The sequence below is a fragment of the Mauremys reevesii genome, linkage group 18, assembly GCF_016161935.1.
Source record: "Mauremys reevesii isolate NIE-2019 linkage group 18, ASM1616193v1, whole genome shotgun sequence".
In the NCBI taxonomy this organism is placed as follows: domain Eukaryota; kingdom Metazoa; phylum Chordata; order Testudines; family Geoemydidae; genus Mauremys; species Mauremys reevesii.
The window spans coordinates 19,843,008-19,864,689 of record NC_052640.1 but is presented as its reverse complement, the minus strand read 5'-3'; the positions used below and the strand labels follow the sequence as shown (position 1 = coordinate 19,864,689).

General features: G+C 45.9%; 2 protein-coding genes across 4 annotated transcripts in view; both read right to left on the bottom strand.

Moving 5' to 3' along the window:
- Window positions 1-896: 896 nt before the first annotated feature.
- Window positions 897-21,682, bottom strand: part of LOC120386037 (T-box-containing protein TBX6L) — a 28,287-nt gene continuing 7,501 nt past the window's right edge. Inside the window, exons 1-9 of one of the 2 annotated variants that reach the window (XM_039504808.1) lie at window positions 19,190-19,959; window positions 13,060-13,204; window positions 11,436-11,538; window positions 10,198-10,362; window positions 9,418-9,564; window positions 8,318-8,388; window positions 7,080-7,171; window positions 3,823-4,018; window positions 897-3,399 (exon numbers count right to left, since the gene is read on the bottom strand). In XM_039504808.1, the coding sequence (XP_039360742.1) occupies window positions 2,973-3,399; window positions 3,823-4,018; window positions 7,080-7,171; window positions 8,318-8,388; window positions 9,418-9,564; window positions 10,198-10,362; window positions 11,436-11,538; window positions 13,060-13,204; window positions 19,190-19,205 (1,362 nt within the window). In that variant the 5' untranslated portion in view covers window positions 19,206-19,959 and the 3' untranslated portion in view covers window positions 897-2,972. Of the gene's footprint in view, window positions 3,400-3,822; window positions 4,019-7,079; window positions 7,172-8,317; window positions 8,389-9,417; window positions 9,565-10,197; window positions 10,363-11,435; window positions 11,539-13,059; window positions 13,205-19,189; window positions 19,960-21,682 lie in introns of those variants that run through there. The other variant, XM_039504806.1, reaches the window with a different exon arrangement.
- LOC120386038 (T-box transcription factor TBX6-like) overlaps window positions 20,131-21,682 on the bottom strand; it is a 34,663-nt gene continuing 33,111 nt past the window's right edge. For both annotated transcript variants that reach the window (XM_039504810.1, XM_039504809.1), the window contains exon 7: window positions 20,131-20,934. The gene's annotated coding sequence lies outside the window, so the exon portion shown is untranslated. The remainder of the gene's footprint in view (window positions 20,935-21,682) is intronic.

The following is a 21,682-nucleotide window of genomic DNA, read 5'->3' as shown; positions in this document are numbered from 1 at the left end:
TGCCGAAGGCGGCCCATGAGCTGATTTTCAGTGGCACTCACATTGCGGATCCTGGCCACCCGTCCAGGAGGCTCTGCATTTTAATTTAATTTTAAGTGAAGCTTCTTAAACATTTTAAAAACCTTATTTACTTTACATATAACAATAGGTTAGTTGTATATTATAGATTTATAGAAAGAGACCTTCTAAAAACATTAAAATGTATTACCAGCACGCGAAACCTTAAATTAGAGCGAATAAATGAAGACTCAGCACAGCACTTCTGAAAGGTTGCCGACCCCTGGTCTAGACCATGCCCCTTTTTTGGTGATCCACTTGCCCTAGCACCTGTGTGCTGTACCAATCCCTATTTGGGGCAGAGAAGGATCTAAAGGAGCAGTATGTATGCGGCTGCAGCAAAGTTAAGCCCTCATTTCTGTTGCTGCTTATCTCATATCCACTCCGTGGAGCTTAGAGGAGGCACTCAATCTCTCTGTGCAACTCACACTCACAATGCAAAGGTAATCAGCAATGCACTAATTATATGAGAAAGTCATTAGTCCTGGGCACTGAGGGTTTAATAGATTATCAGTAATTTGCAATAATTACTTTTTCAAAGTAATTTTAATAATGTGCAATAAAACACAACCTGACAGCCCCACACTACAGACACGCAATGCTGACTCCCCCACACACTGACAATGACGCACTCACGCCACACACACCAAAACATCCACACCTTAAAGGAAACATACAAACCCCTGACATAGACTGAGACACACACCCACTCACAACTAACACCCCTGCTCCATGCTCTCTCTCTCTCACTCACACACACACACACACACACACCACGCTACACACTCAACTTTGTGAAATCCAGTACCCACTCCAAATGACACACCCCAACTCCCCACTGACCAATACATACCAAACTGTAGTTTATTTCAAGTGTTACAAGAAAACATTCTCTTAAATAACGTCAGTCAGTCTAGGATCATGTTTACCACCACAGGAGAAACAGAAAGCCCCTTCCAAACAGGACTCCTATACAGCTGTGGTTCTGCACTGGGGCACACCAGGATGCTGCTCCACTCAATAAAATACAAAAATAAAAAACAGAGTAAAATGCAAGGACCTTCATTCAAAGTGACGAGCTATTTACAGCTGCGAATGTAACAGAATAGCTCTTCCAGAGGAAGGGACCCCAGAGGTAATGGAGGGCAGCTGCTCTCCTGCCCAACTGCACTGAGTACATTCCTAGAGCGGGTTCCAAAACAGCAGCAGCACAATGATGTAGTCGGACAGCCTAGAAACCACAGCAGAGCACCGACTGTTCAGAACAATAAATGCATCAGGCAACTTACATCTGGAACATTTTTTTCTAAAAGCAAATGTCCAATGAGAAGAGCCAGCTTGGTTAAAGCTTGTGCCTCGTCAGGACCGTTTCACAGATTACAGGGAGTAGGACAGTAACTACAAGTGAACAGGCCACTTCTCTGGAGCCAGGGCCGGCTCCAGGCACCAATGCAGCAAGCAGGTACTTGGGGCGGCCAACACAAAGGGGCAGCATGTCCGGGTCTTCGGTGGCAATTTGGCGGCGGGTCCCTCGGTCCCTCTCAGAGGGAAGGACCTGCTGCTGAATTGCCGCCGAAGAATGTGGCTGCCGCCCAAGTGCTGCCGATCGTGGCCCTTTTTTTCCCCCCTGCTGCTTGGGGCAACAAAAACACTGGAGCCGGCCCTGTCTGGACCTGTGGGAGAAGCAAAGGTGGGGGACGTTTGAGATTTACAGTGAAAAACACCTTCCCTCACAAAGACAGAGGTCAGCATAACAGAGTGAGCTCTGCTAAACATGGTCCTATTTCGGTCAATATCAGACCCTTCCAAGAACTCCCAGGGCATCTCCCAAACGCCACCAGCTCAACTGAAAATAGCAACAAAAAGGACAACGAGAAAACACTGGGTTAACACAGGGGTTCTCAAACTGGGGGTTGGGACCCCTCAGGGGGTCACAAGATCCTTACATGGGGGGTCGCAAGCTGTCAACCTCTACCTCAAGCCCCCCATGCCTCCAGCATTTATAATGGTGTTAAATATATTAAAAAGGGTGTTTAGTTTATTGGGGGGGGTCGCACTCAGAAGCTTGCGATGTGAAAGGGGTCACCAGTAAAAAAGTTTGAGACCCACTGGGTTAACAGGTGTGAATTGAGTAAGGCTAAGGGAGCTGGTATGACGACACATGGAGACAAACACAGACACTTGCAGTTGTTCTCTTGTGTGCAATGAACTCGGATCTGCCTGTGTGACCCTTCCAACTCTGCTTCAGGAGCACACGCATTGCTGCATCTTCTCCATTACACAGCTTTAGGGAAAGGGCCACGACTATGGCTGTACTTTCTACAGTCAGTTATTGGGGTTGTCTACAACACTAATTGAAAAAGGCACTGCAGGGACATTGACCGGTTCGTTGTCTGGCATGTCCTTACAATGCCTGCATCCACACAGTCACTATGCTTATGGCTGAACTGTTTTGGTGTGTCCACCTGTGGTACATTCTGTGACACCTTAGGCATATGTCCCCTGGCTAGCATTCTTCTGGGAGCAGGGGCTTTTGGGTAATTTCCAAACACAAGATACAAATGCATTTTAGGTTAGAGTTAAGAAGCTGGCTGAACCAGTGCAGCTGCAATGCTAGTGACTTCCCATCCACACTTTGCAGGCAGCATTGTAGAATACATTGATTCAGACAGACCTCAACTAATGGAGGAGTTGCAACCAACCCGTACAACCAGTGCTTGAAGGACGGCTGTTGACTGGGGGCACAAGTTGTTGTACGGATGTTGCGAGATTAAACGTGTCCCAGCCTACGATTTGTTGCAACACCTCTTTGCCTACTGTAGGCAGGGCCACAAGTTGACAATCCCAGAGCAAATTTTAAAGTGGTCTTCCTTACAATGTTCTTTGAGTTCTTTCATTGGGAAGAATCCTCCCCTTCACCAGCAGGCATAGGGGAACAAAGGGTACTGGCTCCAGTCTGCCATGCTCCCATGGGCATGCCCTGAAGCCCCTTGAGTATTATAATCTGTGGAGAAGGGAGAATAGCTCATTGCCCTGTACTGGCTGTGGGAAGGTACCATCCATTGGCCTAGGCCTTGCTCGGTGCCATATGGATTGTACATTGGCCCTCGGGCCCCTGGTTTCCCAGCAGAGTCTACAGCCATGTTGACCACCCCAGTATAGTCCTGTGGAGGAGGTAGTGGAGGGTGGAGTGTAGGCAGGTTGGTGAAACCTTCTGACAGCTGTTTGGAATCTTGCTCGGGCACCGTGGCTATATCCACTCGGTGGGATCTGGCCCGGAATTCATTTAAAGCGAGGATGTCACGAGCGGGCGCCTGCTGTGTATCCCCATTGTCATGGAACCTGAGCCCAGAAGGTGGAGAGAAGAGGAAGGAGTCAAACCTACCACGTCATAACATTCTTGAATTAACCAACATTGTTTGTGGTTCAAAGCTTGATCCAGGGAAGTGGGGGAAGCCAACAACATGGGGCAGCTGCCTCCCCATTCAGTTTTAAACATCAGCTACCCTTCTGAAACAAGGGCACTTATTAAACTTATTTGTCTCTGTATCTGCCTTCCTGCTTATCTACCTCCCTCCATCCCTGTGCCCTCTTCCTGTCACTCCTGCCCCTACCGCTCTCTAACAGGACGCATTGGGTCCTCTCACGGATAAATATCCCATAAGGAGTCAGGCTGCACAAGGGACATGCCAGTCCTTTCCAGTAAGTATGGGGAGGACCTGGACCCTGCTCACTACACATAAATAGCTGGGAGTTGAGACTCACCTGTATGTCTGGTAGGAGGAAGGTGTTGGCACTTGCTGCTCTCTGGCACTTGCCTCTCTTTGGTCTGCTGGTGCTGGTGACGCTACAGGGATGGAGTGGCTGCCGTTCTGCTCGGAGACCCAGAAGGGGTACCCGCCGCTGACAGGAATGGAATTACTCTCTTCCTTCACCTCCACATTCTCATCCTTCACAAAATCTGACTCAAGCAGGGGAAAGAAAGTGAAAAAAGGAGAGAGGGGGAAGAGGGAAACCAGAGCTCAGTAATGGTGGGTTTCAGTTAGACGCAGGCGGAGGTCCCCCAGACGGAACGGGAGGTAGGAAGGTTAAGGCGTCTGTAAATAGTCTAAAATGTCTAATAATTAGCAGGAATCTTCTTACGTTCCATTAATCAGAAACAAAGGGCGAATGTTTTTCTAATCTCTCTCTCTCATTCTCAGCGAGAGATTCTGGAGACTGTGACCGACAGACTAGGGATTCAGCTGGAAATCAGAGACTGAAAAGATCCATAAGGGGGTCAGAGCCTCCTAAACTGTTGCTGGTCACATGGTGTTTGGGCTGGCTCCTCCTCCTCTCTAAACTGCACTAAAAGACAGCTAAAAAGACACTATATATTTCCCTAATATCCCTCTTCCAACAGCTGTAGCTGCCATAGCAGTATTAGATCATCAGTGGGACGGGACATGGCTTTTGCAATCATAAGTGGGAGGGGAGGGATTTATTAGACAATTTCTACAATATGGTCCACACTATGAAAATTTAAAGCAGCCCTGTTTTAAGTCATTGTGTCTGGCATAGGAAGACCCTTGCTCCAGATGCCTTCCTGAGGCTGGCTGCAGCACAACATGCCCCACTGCCTCAGTTTCTCCTTCTGTTTGCCCATGAAAAGAACACAGACCCTCAGAGACCAGTTCAAAGCCTGCTTCTGTGCATAATTTATTCCTGTTCACCAGTGCATGAGTTCCCCTGAAACCTTGCAGTAAGACCATTCTCAGCAAACCCGCAGTAAAGATATAAAGGTGGAACCATTTTCCCATTCCCCTCTTCAGGAAACACATCTCCAGGTACCCCACTCAAGAGTCAACAGCAGCTCTGTGTTCCCAGTTCCTTTTGCCCCTGACACAGGACACCGCTCTCCAGGCCATCTGCCTGAGAGCAACCAGATGCCTTAATCTACCACAGCCCCCAAGTCAGGTCTCCTTCAAGTGAGCTCCTCACAGAGTTCCACTCCCCTTCTCCTGTTTACAAAAGGTCTCTCCAGGACCAACCCCATGTTATGGGCGTCCTCATGCCAAGGGCTCCCTGCAGCATTCCCACTCCCCAGGCCTCCTTGCCTGGGAGTCCTACCCTTGCTCAGGGCATGTCTCCCCATAGTCCCAGGTTTGGCCTCCCCTGACCAAGCTGGAGCTTCTCCTTTTGTCTAGGGGCCACTGTCCAAGCCTTCCGCTCGTCAGGGGTTCGGTTCCAGTTCTCCTCACAACTCAGCTCTCTCCCCCAGGGCTCCTCTAGCTCTGTCCCAAGCAACTCTTGCCAGTGCTCATGTCTCTGAGCCTTCATAGGTGCTGACTTCCCCTTATTCCCGTGGGTGCTTGACCCCTCTCTGCCCCTGGCCTCACCCCCATTCCACCCCTTCCACGAGGCCCCGCCTCTTCCCACCTCTGCCCCGCCCCCATTCCAACCCCTTCCCCAAAGTCCCTGCCCCAACTCCGCCCCCTCCCTGCCCCTATTCCAACTCCTTCTCCAATCCCCGCCCCAGACCCGCCTCCTTCCCGGAGCGTGCCGGGTTCCCGCTCCTCCCCCTTCCATCCCGCAATGTGCTAATGCACGCTCCCAAACAGCTGTGGTGGGAAGCGCTGGGAGGTAGGCGGAGGAGCGGGGACGCGGCGCACTCAGGGGAGGAAGAGGTGGGGTGGGGGGGGTGAGGGAAGCTTGGCTGCAGGTGGATGCAGAGCACCCACTAATTTTTCCCCGTGGGTGCTCCAGCCCCGGAGCACCCACGGAGTTAGCGCCTATGCCTCAGGCAGCTGTAACCCACCTCTCCTGTACCTGACTGTGCTCTCCAGGTCTCAGACAGCTCTCACCCACCAATCTCCTCACTTCAGGACCCAGATGTCCTCTTTTAAGCCCAACTGGGAGTCAGTTAAGCAGTCACAGGTGCACTGGCCTCTTTCCTCTTGCAAGGCCAGTGTCACCCTATGACAGTGTCCATCTCCCTGCCAATGCCAGGTTGTTCCCTACAGGACATTTTCTAGTCCATTGTCCAGTCTAGTTGTAAAGGTTTCCAGCAATGGGGCTTTCTGCACATCCCATGGGAAACTCTACTGCAACTGACTAGAGTGGAAGACGGTAGTTATTGTGTATTACAAACGTGTTCTTACATATTTCTCTCTGAAAAGCAACTTGTAAACAGCAGCATACGAATCCTAACAGGGACTCCCCCTGCTGTATGCTAGATGCTCCAATTCTTTCCCTCATGAGTATAAAGATTCCTCCTTCGAATGGGGTCTGGTCTTCCATGCTTCACGTCGCCTGCCCCATTTTGTGGCAGTTAATGAAGGGCCAGATCAACCCAACAGACTACAATTTTATGTGCCCGTCCTGAGTCTTAACCCTGTAGTGGCATGTCAAAAATTGTTCAGATTAAAAAGCCAACTTAGTTGGTTCTGCAGCCCACCTTCTGTCGTCCCCAGTGCCAGGTACAGCTTTGCTCTCCCTCCCTGCCATCAGTCAGCATGCTGCCCTTCCACTGTGCCTGGCCAGCACACAGCTGCAGCTCCTCCTTACACCCACTGGCAATCCTGCAACCTCTACTGTCCAGTGTCTGGACAGTAGCTTTTCGGAGGTCCCCTTTGCTGCTCCTGTCTCCAACACCCATCCACCTGCCTCATTCCTCACCTACCTCTCCCATGCTGCTCCGCCTGTTCTCCCTTGATGCCCAAGACCCCACATTCCAGCTGTCACTATGTACTTGACCCTACTTCAGGCTATACCCCCAACTACCACATATTCCTGCCCCTTTGCTCATGAATTAAGGTGTGAGAATTAAGGTGTAACATTCCTTTTCTTTTCTACTCAAAAAGACCTGCATGTCCTCTAAAATCCCTTCCCTTGAGGCCCAGGATTCACAGGCCTGCTGATGAACATGGCCCTGTGCAGAAAGAAGCTTTAGCAGAGTTGTGTTAATGAATGCCCTTTTTCTTCCCCCGTGGCATGATCCCTGCTGGTGAGCGCCTCTCCAGGTTTGTTGTTGCCAATATTACCAGATTCCTCAGCACCAGACTCTGTTTCTTCTGGCAGCTTCCTCTTCTGGCCTTTGGCTGGACTAAATTTCTGGCCTTTGGCTCGCCCTTCCCTGCAAAAAGAACAATGTCTGGAGGCAGTTCATACGCAACCTTCCTACTCAGGTGCCTGTGCTGGGGACTCTGGAGCAGACACAAAACCCTATTATATTGTGGGAAGCAGAACGGCCAAGTACCCATCAACATCTGCAAAAAGAGAGGGTAGGGGTTGATGTCGCCCATGTTTTTGAAGCTTCACACTGGCTGGCAGAGCACCAGCACAACAGTGGGGTTGACTTCTTGGAAATGTACGTGTCCAATGAGATGCAATTAATTATGCTGGTTGCCACTAGAGAATAGGGATCAGGGAGAAAGACTGAATTACCCCATCAGGATTCAGGCACATGGACTAATCAGTGAATGGATTATATAAGTTTTACAAAATGCTCCACGACACTGGAAAACCTCAGCATTGGAGGTCTGAACAATGATTTTGTGAAAACGGTCCAACATCATACATACATACCATAAAATATTGTGGGGCTTTTGTTTGAAAGTGGGACCATTTCTGAGGGAACATGGACCCAATTTAACTCAAAAATGGTCCTATTAGGTGAAAAACAACCTTGAAATTTTCAAAATATTCTTTGGATGAAAATCAGTTTTGACCCTTTCTCCAAAACTCAAGGCATTTTTCAGGCATGAAAAAAAATTGCAAATATTTTCATGAAAAGTTTTGATTCTAAACATCCATAGTTTCACCCCTCTCTCCTATCTGCTTTCATTTGCTCTTAAGTTTTCCTGTTATCGCATGCACTGCCCTCAGGCCTGACAGAAGTCCTCCTTGGGGGTGGCATCCAACTTCCTCTTCACAGTAACTGGGGGGAAGGAGGAGGATGGAAGGAACCTGGATCTTAGAATTAAGCTGACATCAAACAGGGACAGCGATCTACAGCAGATCCTCTATTTTAAGTGTTCTCAAACTGGGGGTCATGACCCCTCAGGGAGTCGTGAGGTTATTACATGGGGGGTTGCAAGCTGTCAGCCTCCACCCCAAACCCTGCTTCACCGCCACCATTTATAATAGTGTTAAATATTAAAAAAAGTGTTTTTAATTTATAAGGCAGGGGGAGGGGTGTCTGACTGAGAGGCTGGCTTTTGTGAAAGGGGTCACCAGTACAAAGAGAGACACTGATTTATTCGGTCAGGAGAGTTTCTACCTTCGAGTGTTCTTCCCATGTTCCCGGAATCCCTTAGCAAATGGATTGTTGTCAATCTTGAGTTTTGTGATCTACAAGTAGAGACATGAGATCCAGTATTAGAATGAGCAGCTGCCAATGGTGCCATGTTTGGCTTATCCCACTCTGAAGCAAGATCCCTGGCACTAACAACTGCTCTATGGATAAATGTCTATCCTGTGGTCTCCACCTGAGCGCCTCGCAGCTTTACTGTATTTATCCTCACAACAGCCCGCTTTACAGAAGGGGAACTCAGGCGCGGAGAGATTAAGTGACTTGGGCAAGTTCACACAGGAAGTCTGTGGCAGAGAAGGCAACTGAATCTGGGTCTCCCAGGTGCCAGATGAATGCCCTAACCACTGGTTTCTCTTTTCTCTCTACATTAATTTAAAATGTAATTTCAATTTCAAATTCAATTTAAGCAGCAATAAATGCCTCACTTTAAGTCATCAGATACAATAAATTCAGAGTCTGCAAGGCATTAAAACACCAGCACTACAGACCCATGCAATACTGTACACAAATTGCTGGAGAAATGTCCCTCCATCTCCAGCTGATAGAGACTTCACTACGGGAAGTGCATGGGTGACAAGGGGTGACAGGGATACTTGTGCTGTCCCAGATGTGGGCATGGAGAAGGTTATAGGTATCACGCTCACAAACAAGGGAAGAGGGGAGTACACCTGTATTACCCACAGGGGGAAAGGGGTACTCCTGTTGCATTCAAAAGGAAGAGGGGAGGTGATTCATATATTGCCCATATAGGGGAGAATTCCACCTGCACTATCCTCACAGGTGGGAGGGCCGTGTAGTGTTATCTGCAGAGGAAGAGGAGGGGAGAGGCCCTTTGTGGGCCACAAAGGGCAGTGGAGGTTCTTTTCCCTTGGGAGCAGGTTCTGGTGTTGGGGACAGTCCCGATATTTGGGTCTTTGTCTTATATAGGTGCCTATTACCCACACACACACACACACACACACACACACTCCCGCTCTCCCGATTTTTCACACTTGCTGTCTGGTCACCCTAGGTGTTAGGGACAGGGTATTTCCAAGGGAGTAGAAGGCTGGTCTCATACACTCTACCTGCTCATTCTGGTAGGCAGTGACCGAGGTGAAGACAGTCTCAGGGAAGCTGAACATCTGGAAGATGCTCCAGCGGGCACTGAACAGGTCGTCTGCCTGAACGATGTGGAAGCGAGGCTTGTAGCGGTGCATGGAGTGAAGGATGATCTGGTGGAGAGGGAGAGAGGAAGAATTCCATTTGCAGCTTGGCTCAGTTGGATTGCTAGTGCCATCTTCTGTAGTTGCCACCCACCCCTCAAGAGTGACCACCTCTTCTCTGTGATCATTCAAGCTCCATCTGTCTTTAGTCATTCGTGTTTTCTGAGGGGACCCAGCAGTGGCAGCATGTACTGAGCCCATCTCTGGAAGCTGGTGAAAGGAGGAATATTGCAAATTCTAAGTAGGGTGCCTCCACCTTCTAGTTGCATGACTAGGGCAGTAAACCTAGTGGCCTTGCAGTGCAGGTGACACAGTGTGGAAGGAAAGAAATTTTAGCCTTCTTCCACTTAGACCTGCTAACATATCCTGAGTCAATGCTTTGAGTCATCAAGAGCCACCAAACCTATGGTGCTGTAGTCAGTAGGCTGAAGAGTATGTACTGCCTACAGATACCAGGGCCCTGCAGCATGAACCCTCCCCCACAGACTGCACGTTTCCCATTTGTAACAAAGTTTCACATAAGTTTCCAAATCATTTAATTTCTCATGACGCCAACATTCTATTTTCAACCAAATCTTCCTTCCCACAAATTCCTAGATAACAAGTTCCAGGGAGCAGAGACAAACCCAGCTCTCATCTTACATGTCCGTGTTGATCCAGGGTATTGTTGGTGAGCTTCAGCTTTTGGAAGGAGACAGGTTCTTTCATCCAGTGGCTGCCGGGAGCTGGAGAATCTGGATGTATGTATGTACGACAGGGGAGCTGTGGCTCTGCTTTTCCAGCAACTTCCCATTGATCCTTATTCCACTGGGGAAGTCAAAGCAGGAAATTCCATATCAAAGCAACCATGACTCCAACGCCTTTGCTTCACTGCTTAAGGCTGTGGAGCAGTGGTGCCTAAACTTTTCCTGTCACCCCCCCCCCACACACACACACCCCAGTAATGGAATCTGTCTGCATCTGTCTGGCCAGCCTGCAAGTGTGAAAAATCAGGACGGGAGGAGGGGGGGGAAATAGGAGACCATATAAAAAAAAGCCCCAAATATTGGACCTATCCCTATAAAATCTGGACATCTGGTCACCCTAGTCCGCATCCCACCTCCATTACTGCACAGCCAAGGCTTTCTCAGCAGAGGAGCTTGGGCTGGAGGCAGAGCTGGCTTGGAGGCAGAGAGGGAATGAGAGCTAAGCTAGGCTGGGGGCAGAGCAGAGCCTGAACAGAGCTGCGGCTGGGGTGGAGTGGTGCTGGGTGGCACTCCCTCCCTGCCCTCCCAGGGGTGGGCATTGGCCTTGCCCTGCACCCCACTGGATGTTCCTCCATGCCTCCGACGGGGGGCACACTCCACAGTTTGGGGACCACTGCTGTGGAGATCTCTAACATAGGTAACCTTGCCAGACAGTGGAGCGTGACTGACGGCTGTCACAGAGGCACTATATAATGCTCCCATGTCAGTGTCCAAGTTCAGGCCCCAGTTTGCTCTCGCTCTCTCTACTGCCTTCAAAGCACTTTGCAAACATTAAGTAACTAACGGCTGAACGGTTATTGTGTCTGTGATTCAAAATCAAATTTGCACAGTTCACAAATAAAAAAAAAAGAAAGGTTATTTTTCTAGGGGCTGATTCAAAAAAAGGCATAAATCCTCCAGAGAGCATCTACTGTGCAGTGCTCTGAGGGGCATTTCTTTCTAACCTGGGCTGGTGAGCAACTAGTGCCTGGAGCATACAGATGGATACACCTTGTGCAGGGGTCCAGGACACAAGTCCCATTTAAGATGTATGGTGACTTCAGTGGTACCTGGCTTTACACTGGCTCTCTGCAGAGGGATTTATTTCACTAAGCAGAAAGAGCAGACAGAATAACTTTTAAAAAAAGTATTTACCTTGTACCTGAAGTTGTCCATCGGCACAAAATCCACCAGCATGAGGTACTTAGCATACGGGATCAAGCCAGAGACTTTGATTTTGCACTGTGGAAACATTCGTCTGAAGAAGAAATAAAAGCTGCATTATAAAAAGTATTGGGTTTTCTTTAATGACCCAATCAGGTATTAGGTCTTGTTTGCTCTCTGTCAGGTAAACTGCTGGTGAGAGCACCACTAGCGTAGACCAGCTGTGAGCATTTTTACCAGCCTATTGTCTAATCCAGCTCAGAGCAGGTCTAGATGAGACAGTGGCTAAAAGGCCAGCAGTTGCAGGTGGCCTGTCTATTCTAGTGCTCCTACTGTTACAACCCCCAGAATGCAGCAGTGGGAAATTTAAGAAAAAGTTAGTGTAGCCCAGGTTTCAGGCTTACACTGTTTCTAGCCCTGGTGCAACTGTAGCAGAGATGGAAAACAGCTTAGAAACAGTTGTGTAGGCGGCACGCATTTGAAAATCTATTGAGCGCTCCCCTAGCAAGTCCCCACCATCTCCATTCCTCCTTATGACCCTGAAAGAGCCTTTAGCCCCTACACTGCAAGGACTTGTTTCCCAGCTCTTCCTACCCACTGAAGTTCCTGTGTCAGGTCTCAGAGGCTCTGGCACCCTCTCTGCTGGCTTTATCTTGCACAATGAATTACAATTCCACATATATTCTGGAGCTTACAGCTAGAGTATCATGCACTCCAGAGCATGCAGGATTTCAATTTAAGAGCAGCCTGGGCCCCAGATCCTATCTTTTCCTTGCCTTGTTTTTGTTCACAGACACAGAACAAACGCCATACATTCAGCTCTCATTCTCCTTGGCAGTGTCCATCTTGAGTGCCAACTCCCCAGGCTGGCCATCAAGAACATCCCAATTATTTAGTCTATCAATGTGCCCTAGACTAGCTTTTTGTCTATTATATTCAAAGGACTTGCCTACAATGCAGCATCAATATGTGCGCATGCAGGGCCGGTGCAACCCATTAGGTGACCTAGGCAGTCACCTAGGACACTAACATTTGGGGGGCAGCGACCGCGGCGGCCGGATCTTCAGCCACCCCGGTAGTCGGCGGTATTTCGGGGGCAGGACCTTCCGCCACTTAGGGCGCCAAAAAAGCTGGCAGCGCTCCTGTGCGCATGAGGCAAATAGGATCTAATACTCAATCCTTGTGTGCCAGCTTCACAGCAATGGGGAGGGGGCACTGAAACCGCTGCATGCAGGAGCTACTGAATGGGGTTTCCAGGGTACCAGGCAGTGCTTAAATTGTGCCAGGGCTGAGCATCTCTGGGCTTGTCGCGTCAGTTATAAAAATTAAAAATTGCTTGAGCCCCAGCACCTAATTGCTTGTGCCCCGGCACCTCTTTCATTAAAAAATTAATCACTGGCACCAGACACTAAGTGACCTGGGTGATATTCCTAATTCGGAGTTTTCTGTAAATCTTGATGCTGCACTTGTTCTGCGAGGAAGGGGAGGAGAAGGATAACAATATAATCGGCTTAAAAACAGCCTAAGAGTGGCCTTTCCACAAGTGACCTCTTAGGAAAGCTCTGGAATGCAGTTTGCAGGGAGGGGGCATACACTGCTTTCTTGCCTTCCTTACCTGCCAGACTTGGTGATGATCATCTCAGTTCCTACTTGATGAAACTGCATCCAGAGGTCCATGTCTTCTAGGGTAACCACAATGGAGCTCTGAGGGTAAGGCTCCAGGCTGGAGGAAGGAAGTGCATCACACTGAACTTTCACATCTACCAGGAGAGAGTAAAGAGAGGACACCTCAGACAGTGAGGAGGAAAGTCAACCTGAAATAGCACCATAATACTTCAGAAGACAAAAGCATTGGGAATCAGCATCAATACCAGTTCCTCTCAGTGTCAGTGCCTGAACATATCCAGTTGTAGAGTTTCACATGCTGATGTAGTAGACTGGTCCAGTGTATGTGGTCACCACTCCACATAGTGACTGGCCTTCCAGAACTATTTAACCCACTACTATCTCACAGCTTATGGAGCTTTCCTTTAGTTCAGACAGTAGAAACCTATGTTTTTGGTGCTGTAGATCCCCACTTTATTCCCACTTACAACTGCGGAGTCTCTGTGTGGTGTGCGGTCACAACTGGCTACAATGAGGTAACTTGCCTGAAAAGACCTTTGGCTATCCTGGCTCAGTAAACAGACAGGCTGCCTGTTGCAGATGTTTTTCAGGGGGCAATATCCTTGCTGGTAGAGATTTAAGCTCCATACATCAGGGGTAGTCAATTGGCGGCAAACCGCGGACCAAATCCGGACTGCCAGATGCTATTGAATGGACTGCAAAATATTTTTATTTACTTATTCTTACCTTTATTGTTATTGCGGTGTGAAAAATGTTTCTCTAGCGTCTGGACCTTGACAATACCTTGACCAAGAAATTTGGACCTTGACAAAAAATATTTGACTACCCCTGCCATACATCATGCTAAGTTTACTTGTTCCATTCAGTACTCAGACGGGGATCCACAATGCTATACATTTCACTCTACCAATGTTCTTATGTAATCACGGTCACACAAAACATTTTATACAGAGAGAGTAAATTGAAAGTTACGAAAAATGGGAAGATTTTAAGTGCCATGGAGGGGAAGGGGAGAGAATGCTGAATAGACGAGGCAGCACAAGTGACATAAGCAATCCCAGAGGACAGTGAAAAAAGGACAGATAGAAGAGCCAAACCTGAGGAATGAAGTTGGTAGATAGACAAGAGATCAGAGAGGGAGGGTGGAGCTAGACCACGGTGGGGTTTTCAAAAATGGAAGGCCATTTTTAAATGTATTTGCTAGGGCTAGGAAGTCAGTTAAGAGGGTGGAGAATGGTCCCATGTGCAATACAACTACAACCATGCCTGGGGAGTCATTTGCAATATGACTCCATTTTATAGTGCAATCAGGGATTAACTATGTTCCTGAGCCCTATGGACTTCTGAGCAGGCATCTGTACCACAGATGGGGTCCTATTCTTACAGAAAGTTCTAAATTCAGGTGTGTGACGACAAAGCCAGAGATATGGGACTTCACATAGACTGAGAGGCAGTCAAATAGGCAAGAAGCAAAGGGATCACTGAGTGATTCCCTTTGAAAATTTTTTATAGAGATCCCAAATCATGCAGACACTTTTGGGAAGGTATATGGCACAACTCGTATTTTCAAAGAGACAAAAAGTTAGTTGCTTTTTCCCTTCCTATATTTCAGCCCGAACACCTGGGAGAGCATGTCTGGACCTGACGGTTCCCACATACAGTAACTTTGTGATGTGAAATGTCTTTTTGCTCTTTGCAGAAGTGCTAGTTTACCTTCTAAATTATATGTACCTCATGGCTAGTTTTTGGATGAAGCAGTGTTTTGCCCAGTATTTGTAGACTGTGGGAAAAGAAAGCTCGCTTGCCTCTCATGAAATGAAATTTTACTGCTTTAATTTTTCACCATAACCTTGTTTTATTTGGGGATGTTCTCCCCATACTGGTCCGACATACACGGTAATTCCTGTTGTTCTGAGGGACCTGCTAATGACACAATAGTGCCCAATCTTGTTAGGGAATGTTTTGGTCTTGCAGATTATAGCAAATTCAACTGTGTTTTAAACTTTGTTCCTGAACTGTCTAACAACCCTAAGTACAAGGCTGTAGCACAGTTTGGAAACAGTTAAAACATGATTCAGCCCCTTTACACTATAAGACCAAAGCACATTTTAGTCAGGTCAAAGGCTACTGTGGTGAAATGTGATCCCCATCACAGTAGTTATACATTTTATTCAAGCTATTGTTAAAATGATATAATACACAGGTTAAGGAAACAGTGTCACACTGTAGACAGGATCACTAATGCTATCCAGTGAAGTCCGGACCCAAACCCAATTCCATTCCTAGGTCTAAAACCTGATCACACTGAAGTTAATGGCAAAACCCCAATTGGTTTCTGGTGCATCAGGGTTTAGCCCATGGTCTTATGATAATGTTGGTATTGATCAAATATATGTGACTCTCCATTTGAAGGTATTCAGAACAGCAATGCTGTCATCAGGTTAACAAAAGCAGGTCCACTTTTGCTTAACAGAGAGTGATACATTATCAGCCATCCACAGCCATTTATTTTAACAGGGGATTGTCTTAGCCTGCATCAGGTCCTATATAGAAACAAGGGAATTTGTCACCTCATTACAACTTTCCTGAGCAACATCTTTAAACAAATACACATGGAAAGTAGCCAATTCTTTCCAGGGAAAGCAGACCCTTTCCAGGATACAACTTTCCATGCAAGAAGACCAGTGCAAACCAAACAGGTTGTTTCCACAAGATTAGGATGCAAACACCATTTAAACACAATTCTGTCAGTTTGCAAAGGCCTTTAGGTGGTTTAAAAAAATAAATAAATAAAAGACCCTGCACCCTTAGACTTTTCCTGCTTTGATCCAACATTAATGAACTGGCTAAGAAGTGACACCTAATTGGCTCACTAACATTAGCCTGTTAACATCTTCTTACTAAGGCTTTTCTCATATCCTCTAGCAGAGACATGAAAGCTGCTTGTGCATTTTGTTGTTCAGTTCAGAGCACATATTAAAAGGAATTACAATAAAATTGGGCTGATTTTCAACAAATCCAGAAACAGATACATGCAAACAGATTTGATTTAATTGATAGATTAGGTAGGATAGGTAATACTCATTCCTTCCCCCAACTGTATTCTACAATTATAATTTTTGTAAACAAATTCAAGACGAGCAAATGAGATACTGGGAAAAATTCTGGAAGTCCTTACTCATGCAAGACATATGGTGAAGTCAATGGGAATTAAACTCAGTGGGAGTTTTGCCTCAATAAGTATTGAATTAAAAACCAAATACAGATCTCAGAATCAGGCTCCATAGGAATGAACCCACAATGAGCGAAATACTGTAGAAAACAGCAGCATGGCCATATTTATAATCAGCACTGGGGCAAAGATTTAAAAAGGTAAAACATTATTTTGGTGTCTAATTTTTGGGTGCCCAAACTTGAGATACCCAAAAGGGGCAGGAGTTTCAGAGACAGGGTGTGTCTATGCTTGGATCTGGATCTGAATCACAACGGATCCAACTGATGGATCCACATAGTGACCCAATGAGTTCAATGGGGCTCCACACAAGCACAGGGGTCTGCTGATGCAGAGCTATTTACAGGATCTAGCCTCCAGTTTGATTTTGCAAAACCAAAACCACCGTGTTTGTGCCCAGCTCTAATTAGCGTACAGTGCAAACAGCCAAACATTTATTTCCTCTCTGACCATGCCTTGATACTGGAACGGAACCATCTTGCAGAAAGGTTTGACACATGTTGTTCAGATAGCACTGGGGCAAGTGCAAGGCCCATATGGGACCAACTCAGTTCATAACCTTAAAAAGAAACTTTCTAAAGATTTTAGGTTCATTATTTCAATTGATTTTTAATCATAGGTTTCCAGTCTGTCATTCAATGGAGTTCTCACATTTGTGTTTCCTTTTTATTAGAGCCTGAATTTGAGTTTAGGGTTTATTTTAATAGTTATAGTTTAACATTTGTTTTCAGGAATTTTAGGCTTTCAAACATTATTTTAAAGGTACTGGTTGCTATTAACATTACGCGGTGATAACACTGTGCACTACACATTTTAAAGGTATATTTTTCTCTGTACCAAGACAGAATTGGAGAGGAAGCGTGGTCTTCTGCGTGAAGCAAGGCACTGAGAATCAGGAGAGCTCAGATCTATATCCTGATCTGCTGTAGTCTTCCTCTGAGAACATGGGCAAGTCACTAAACCTGCCAGCCTCAGTTTTGCCACCGCAAAGTGTTGAAAATAGTATGTTCCTGTCTCATGGGGAGATGCTTAGTTCATATTTGTAAAGTGCTTTGAGATTCGTGGATGGAAGATTCTAGAGAAGTGTCCCAGAAAGTAATCCAGCCCTCTTCAGTGAATCCCCTAAACACACCACAGTGCTGAGCTACTAGAAGGTTCGTGGTGGATTTCCTGTGAGATGTATAGGACAGGATCTCTGTGCATTGAAAATCTCCAGTAAGACACAGGATAAGTCTGCCATCTTCACTAAAATCAGTTTCAATGCCATTTGCATTTGTTGCTGTTACACAACCAGAGTGGGAGTCTACCAGTCATTTGGTATCTACTGTACAGAAGGATTTCTTCTCCAGTGACACTATCTGGGAAAGGTTTCAGAGTGGTAGCTGTGTTAGTCTGTATCAGCGAAAAGAACAAGGAGTACTTGTGGCACTTTAGAGACTAACACATTTATTTATGCTTAAATAACTTTGTTAGTCTCTAAGGTGCCACAAGTATTCCTCATTCTTTTATCTGGGAAAGAAATCTTGCCAATAATTCTGACCCCCCCAAAAGGCTCCCAGGCTTGTAAATGACAATAAAAACATCCCATTCATTAAGTGGGAGAGCTCTCAGTTTCCTGGAATTGCAATGCTTTTGGCATTAACCTCGGGAGAGTGGAAGGTTCATCACCGCTTATCCAGTCCCACATTGGGTGTTTCATAAGTACTATGGCTTTATTTCTCACTGGCCATCAGGACTGTTTCTGATTTCCAGTGCTGTGTGATACAAACTATTATATGAGAAAATAATATAGTTTTAAAAAATTGGAACCCTTCACTAGATACAGTGGTATAAGATAGACTATTCCCTTCATTGTACATCTGATGTCTGTAAAGTCAAAGTCCTGCTAGATGTAGCAGAAATCACTATTATACTCCTACATTAATTTCAATACAGATTTTTGTTTAAAATAGCTATGGTTGAGATGAAAATTATTTGAGTCACATATCTACCTAAGCTTTTCCAAATGAATCAGCACAGTGTGGCGATGGGGAAGGGAAGCAGAGGATAGCTAGCTATTTGAAACGTGTACATTAAATGCATACACCAAAGGGGTATATGATCTGCAGCCCTCATCCAAAGCGCAGTACCTTATCAGTTACATCACTGAATGGAGTTCTCTCTGGATTGACACTAGTGTAACTGAGATCAGAATCTGGCCCTTGTTCTCCCAGCGCTGACCTGCCATTACACACAATCTGTTCACATCACAATTAGAGAGATTTTACAGGGTGTTGTTAAAAAGGACTGATGAACAGAAATAAAAAAAAGTACATAAATAAAAATCCTTGGCAACCAATACAAGACACAACATGTTGCTCCCCAGGGAATGAAAGCTTATGGAGACCATGACAATATCCCTGCCTGCTGCTTTCATTCTTGGAAGGCAGAGAAAACCCAAAATCAAGCTGACTCTGTAATACGGATCAGAAATGTCTTTATCCCCTTAACAACATAATATACAACTATTTTAGATTCCTATCGGGCCTTAAATCCCAAAGGAACCCGAGGTGCTTCACAAACCGGACACACAGCATCAGCAACCCTCTGCATATGCTCACACTGTATAAGTCAATGGTGCCTGGAGAATTTTGGGCAAAGACATTGAGGCAAACCCCTACTAGTCTTACAAAAGGTGACAGGAGATCTCAAATTATCCACAGAGAGCAGACTTAACCTCAGTTTGTCCTCTGCTCCTTTGGGATGGTTTAGAAAACCCAATGTTACCCACAAATGCTGATGACCCAGTGAGTAACACTTCTTCCTCCCAATTTTTAAAAAACTGTAGCCCATCTCTACCAGAATTTTAGATCCACCCCGCACACTAAGACATGGAAGAGTCACCTACCAGGTAAAGATTGCATTTTTTCATGTACTGTGAAGCCAGAGAGGTTGTGGAAGTCACTGTAGGTGAGAGATCCACCAGAACTCTTATCTCACAAAAACCAAAACAGTCCAGTTGAAAATCAGGCGGCTTGATTTCCCAAAGAAAGAGAGCGCCCTTCTGTGATCCAGTGTCAAGAGTGACTGGGGCTAGGATGGGACTCCAAGCTAAGCTAGCCAAGGTGAGTTCCTGTTTTATGAAGGCTAATGAGCAGGGAGGAGCTTCTCCCCAGGGCTGTCCCCTTGCAGTCCTTTGATGTCCAAAGGGACAAAGAAAGGAAGGATTTGCAGCAATGGCTGGGGCTGAGGGAAGAAAATCAAAGAGAATTAACATGGCTTTGACATACAGGAAACCCTACAGGGGAAATGCACCTTGATTTACTGCTAATACACTTTTAAACAAATAGAGACAAGACCAAAAATACCAGCTGAAGATGTACCTACAAAAAATAACTTAATTGCAGACAACAGAGGAGATTTCCCTCTGGCAGTATTGGGGTTTTGATAAAACTCATCTTCCAAACAGATTTCTGCATTCCAAACACAGAGCTTGTGGTTTCGTTTAACAGTTGAAACTGTGGACTGTATCAATTCAGGAAGACAATGATTTTTAAAAAGCGGATTCTCCCAAGATGAATGAAATAATTGTTTGATGTAACCGTTCACTCTCATAACATATTACTGAAAGATCCCTTTTCTTTTGTCAACAGAGGTCTTCAACCCCATTGGTATTTGGCCTCAGCAGAAATTTAAGGGAACACCAAAGCATTACCTACTGACTATATCTGTCCCTTCAACAAGGCTCAGCAGTATAATTTATTTTCTTTTTTAATCACACCAATTTTCTATTGCATTGTACCCACTGACACAACAGACATTTATTCTCTTTGGACAAATCCTGACATTCTTACTACACTCAAAAGTTTTGCTGGCACACCTCTGTTGGTCAGGAGTGTGATTTTTTTTGCTGACATAGGTATGCTGGCAAAAGCGTGGAGTCGGCTATACTAACAAAAAAGTCCTTTTGCCTGTATAGTGCGTATTACTTGGTGAACTGGTATAAGTTTACCAGCAAAAGGAATGTTTTGCTGGTATTTACTGCATCTCTATGTGGGTGAGGTAATCTCTATTCCTGAACCCAACTTCTGTTGGCTTTGTGTAAGCTCGACAGCTTGTCTCTCTCACCAACAGAAGTTGGTCCAATAAGAGAGATTACCTCACCCACCTTGTCTCTCTAATATCCTGGGATCAACACGACTACAACAATTCTACACTAGGTTAACCTTTTAAGTGTAGACTATACAAGGCCTAGTGTTTGTAGTCATTCAGTCACTTAATTCAAGGCTGAGTAGAAACTAATGACTTCAAGTTTGGCCCTTAATGAGTTTATCCTGAGAGTGTGACCAATAACATTTGTGCTTACAAGTGCTAAGAGATGGCTAATCAATTCTCATGCTTCAGGACATAAACTGACCACCACCCGGCCAAGAAAGGTTTTTTTTTGCATCTATGTACAGCATTTCATTACTGGCTATGTATATTAGGGGCCAAGGGTGGTGGCTCAAATACTGATCACTGCCAAGGCCAGATATTGGTCTTGATGGATCAGAGTCTGATTCCATTGGCAAAATCTTGTGTTCCAGTCTTCTGCTCATTTCAAATGGCATGATTAGATTGCTGTAGCTGATTTCAGGTCTGATCCTCTTCCTTCTGAAATAGACAGAAGTTTTGTCACTGACTTTAACAGCAGCAGGACCAGACCTTTAGTCTGGCACATGAAACAAATTAAATAGTGATAAAAGACACCTTCAGCAATAGTAGTTAGGAGCCTGAGATGACTTATCTTTGAACCCCAGTATGACACTCCCCTCCTCTAAGTTTATTTACACTCATCTCAGTCACACACTACGACTAGATCTCAGAATGTAACCAGCGCATGCTCTAGTTTTAATAAAAGGGATTTTCTCTTCTCCCTTATTGCAACTCATTGTCATCTGCAGTAACCTGGCTGCACGACACTAATGATATGAATGGATCCAAATCTTGAACATTCTGTAGGGGATGAAAATCCAAACTCTCATTACCACAAGGCCAAATCCTGAGCCCCTTACACTCAGACAAAATTAATTTCAGTGGGAGCTACCCTGAGTAAACACTGAATCAAGGCCTCAGGATTTGGCCCAGAAAGGGTTTGAATAGCAACATTTGCAGACCACTTCTGTAATCACTACCCCATTGCCCAAGATCAACATATTGTGCTTTGCATTGGTGAAAACTGGACAGCACTGGTAATGGTGTCTTTCTGTTGCTGTGGGATGAGACTGAAAATGCTGCTCCTTGCCTCACTCTACCTAAGGGTTGGAAATAAAAATATATAACCCCACCCTAGACCCCAGTTCCTGCACTGGTAGGCCCAGGAGCCTTCCTTTTGCTCCTGCTACACATGGGCCCTTTGACA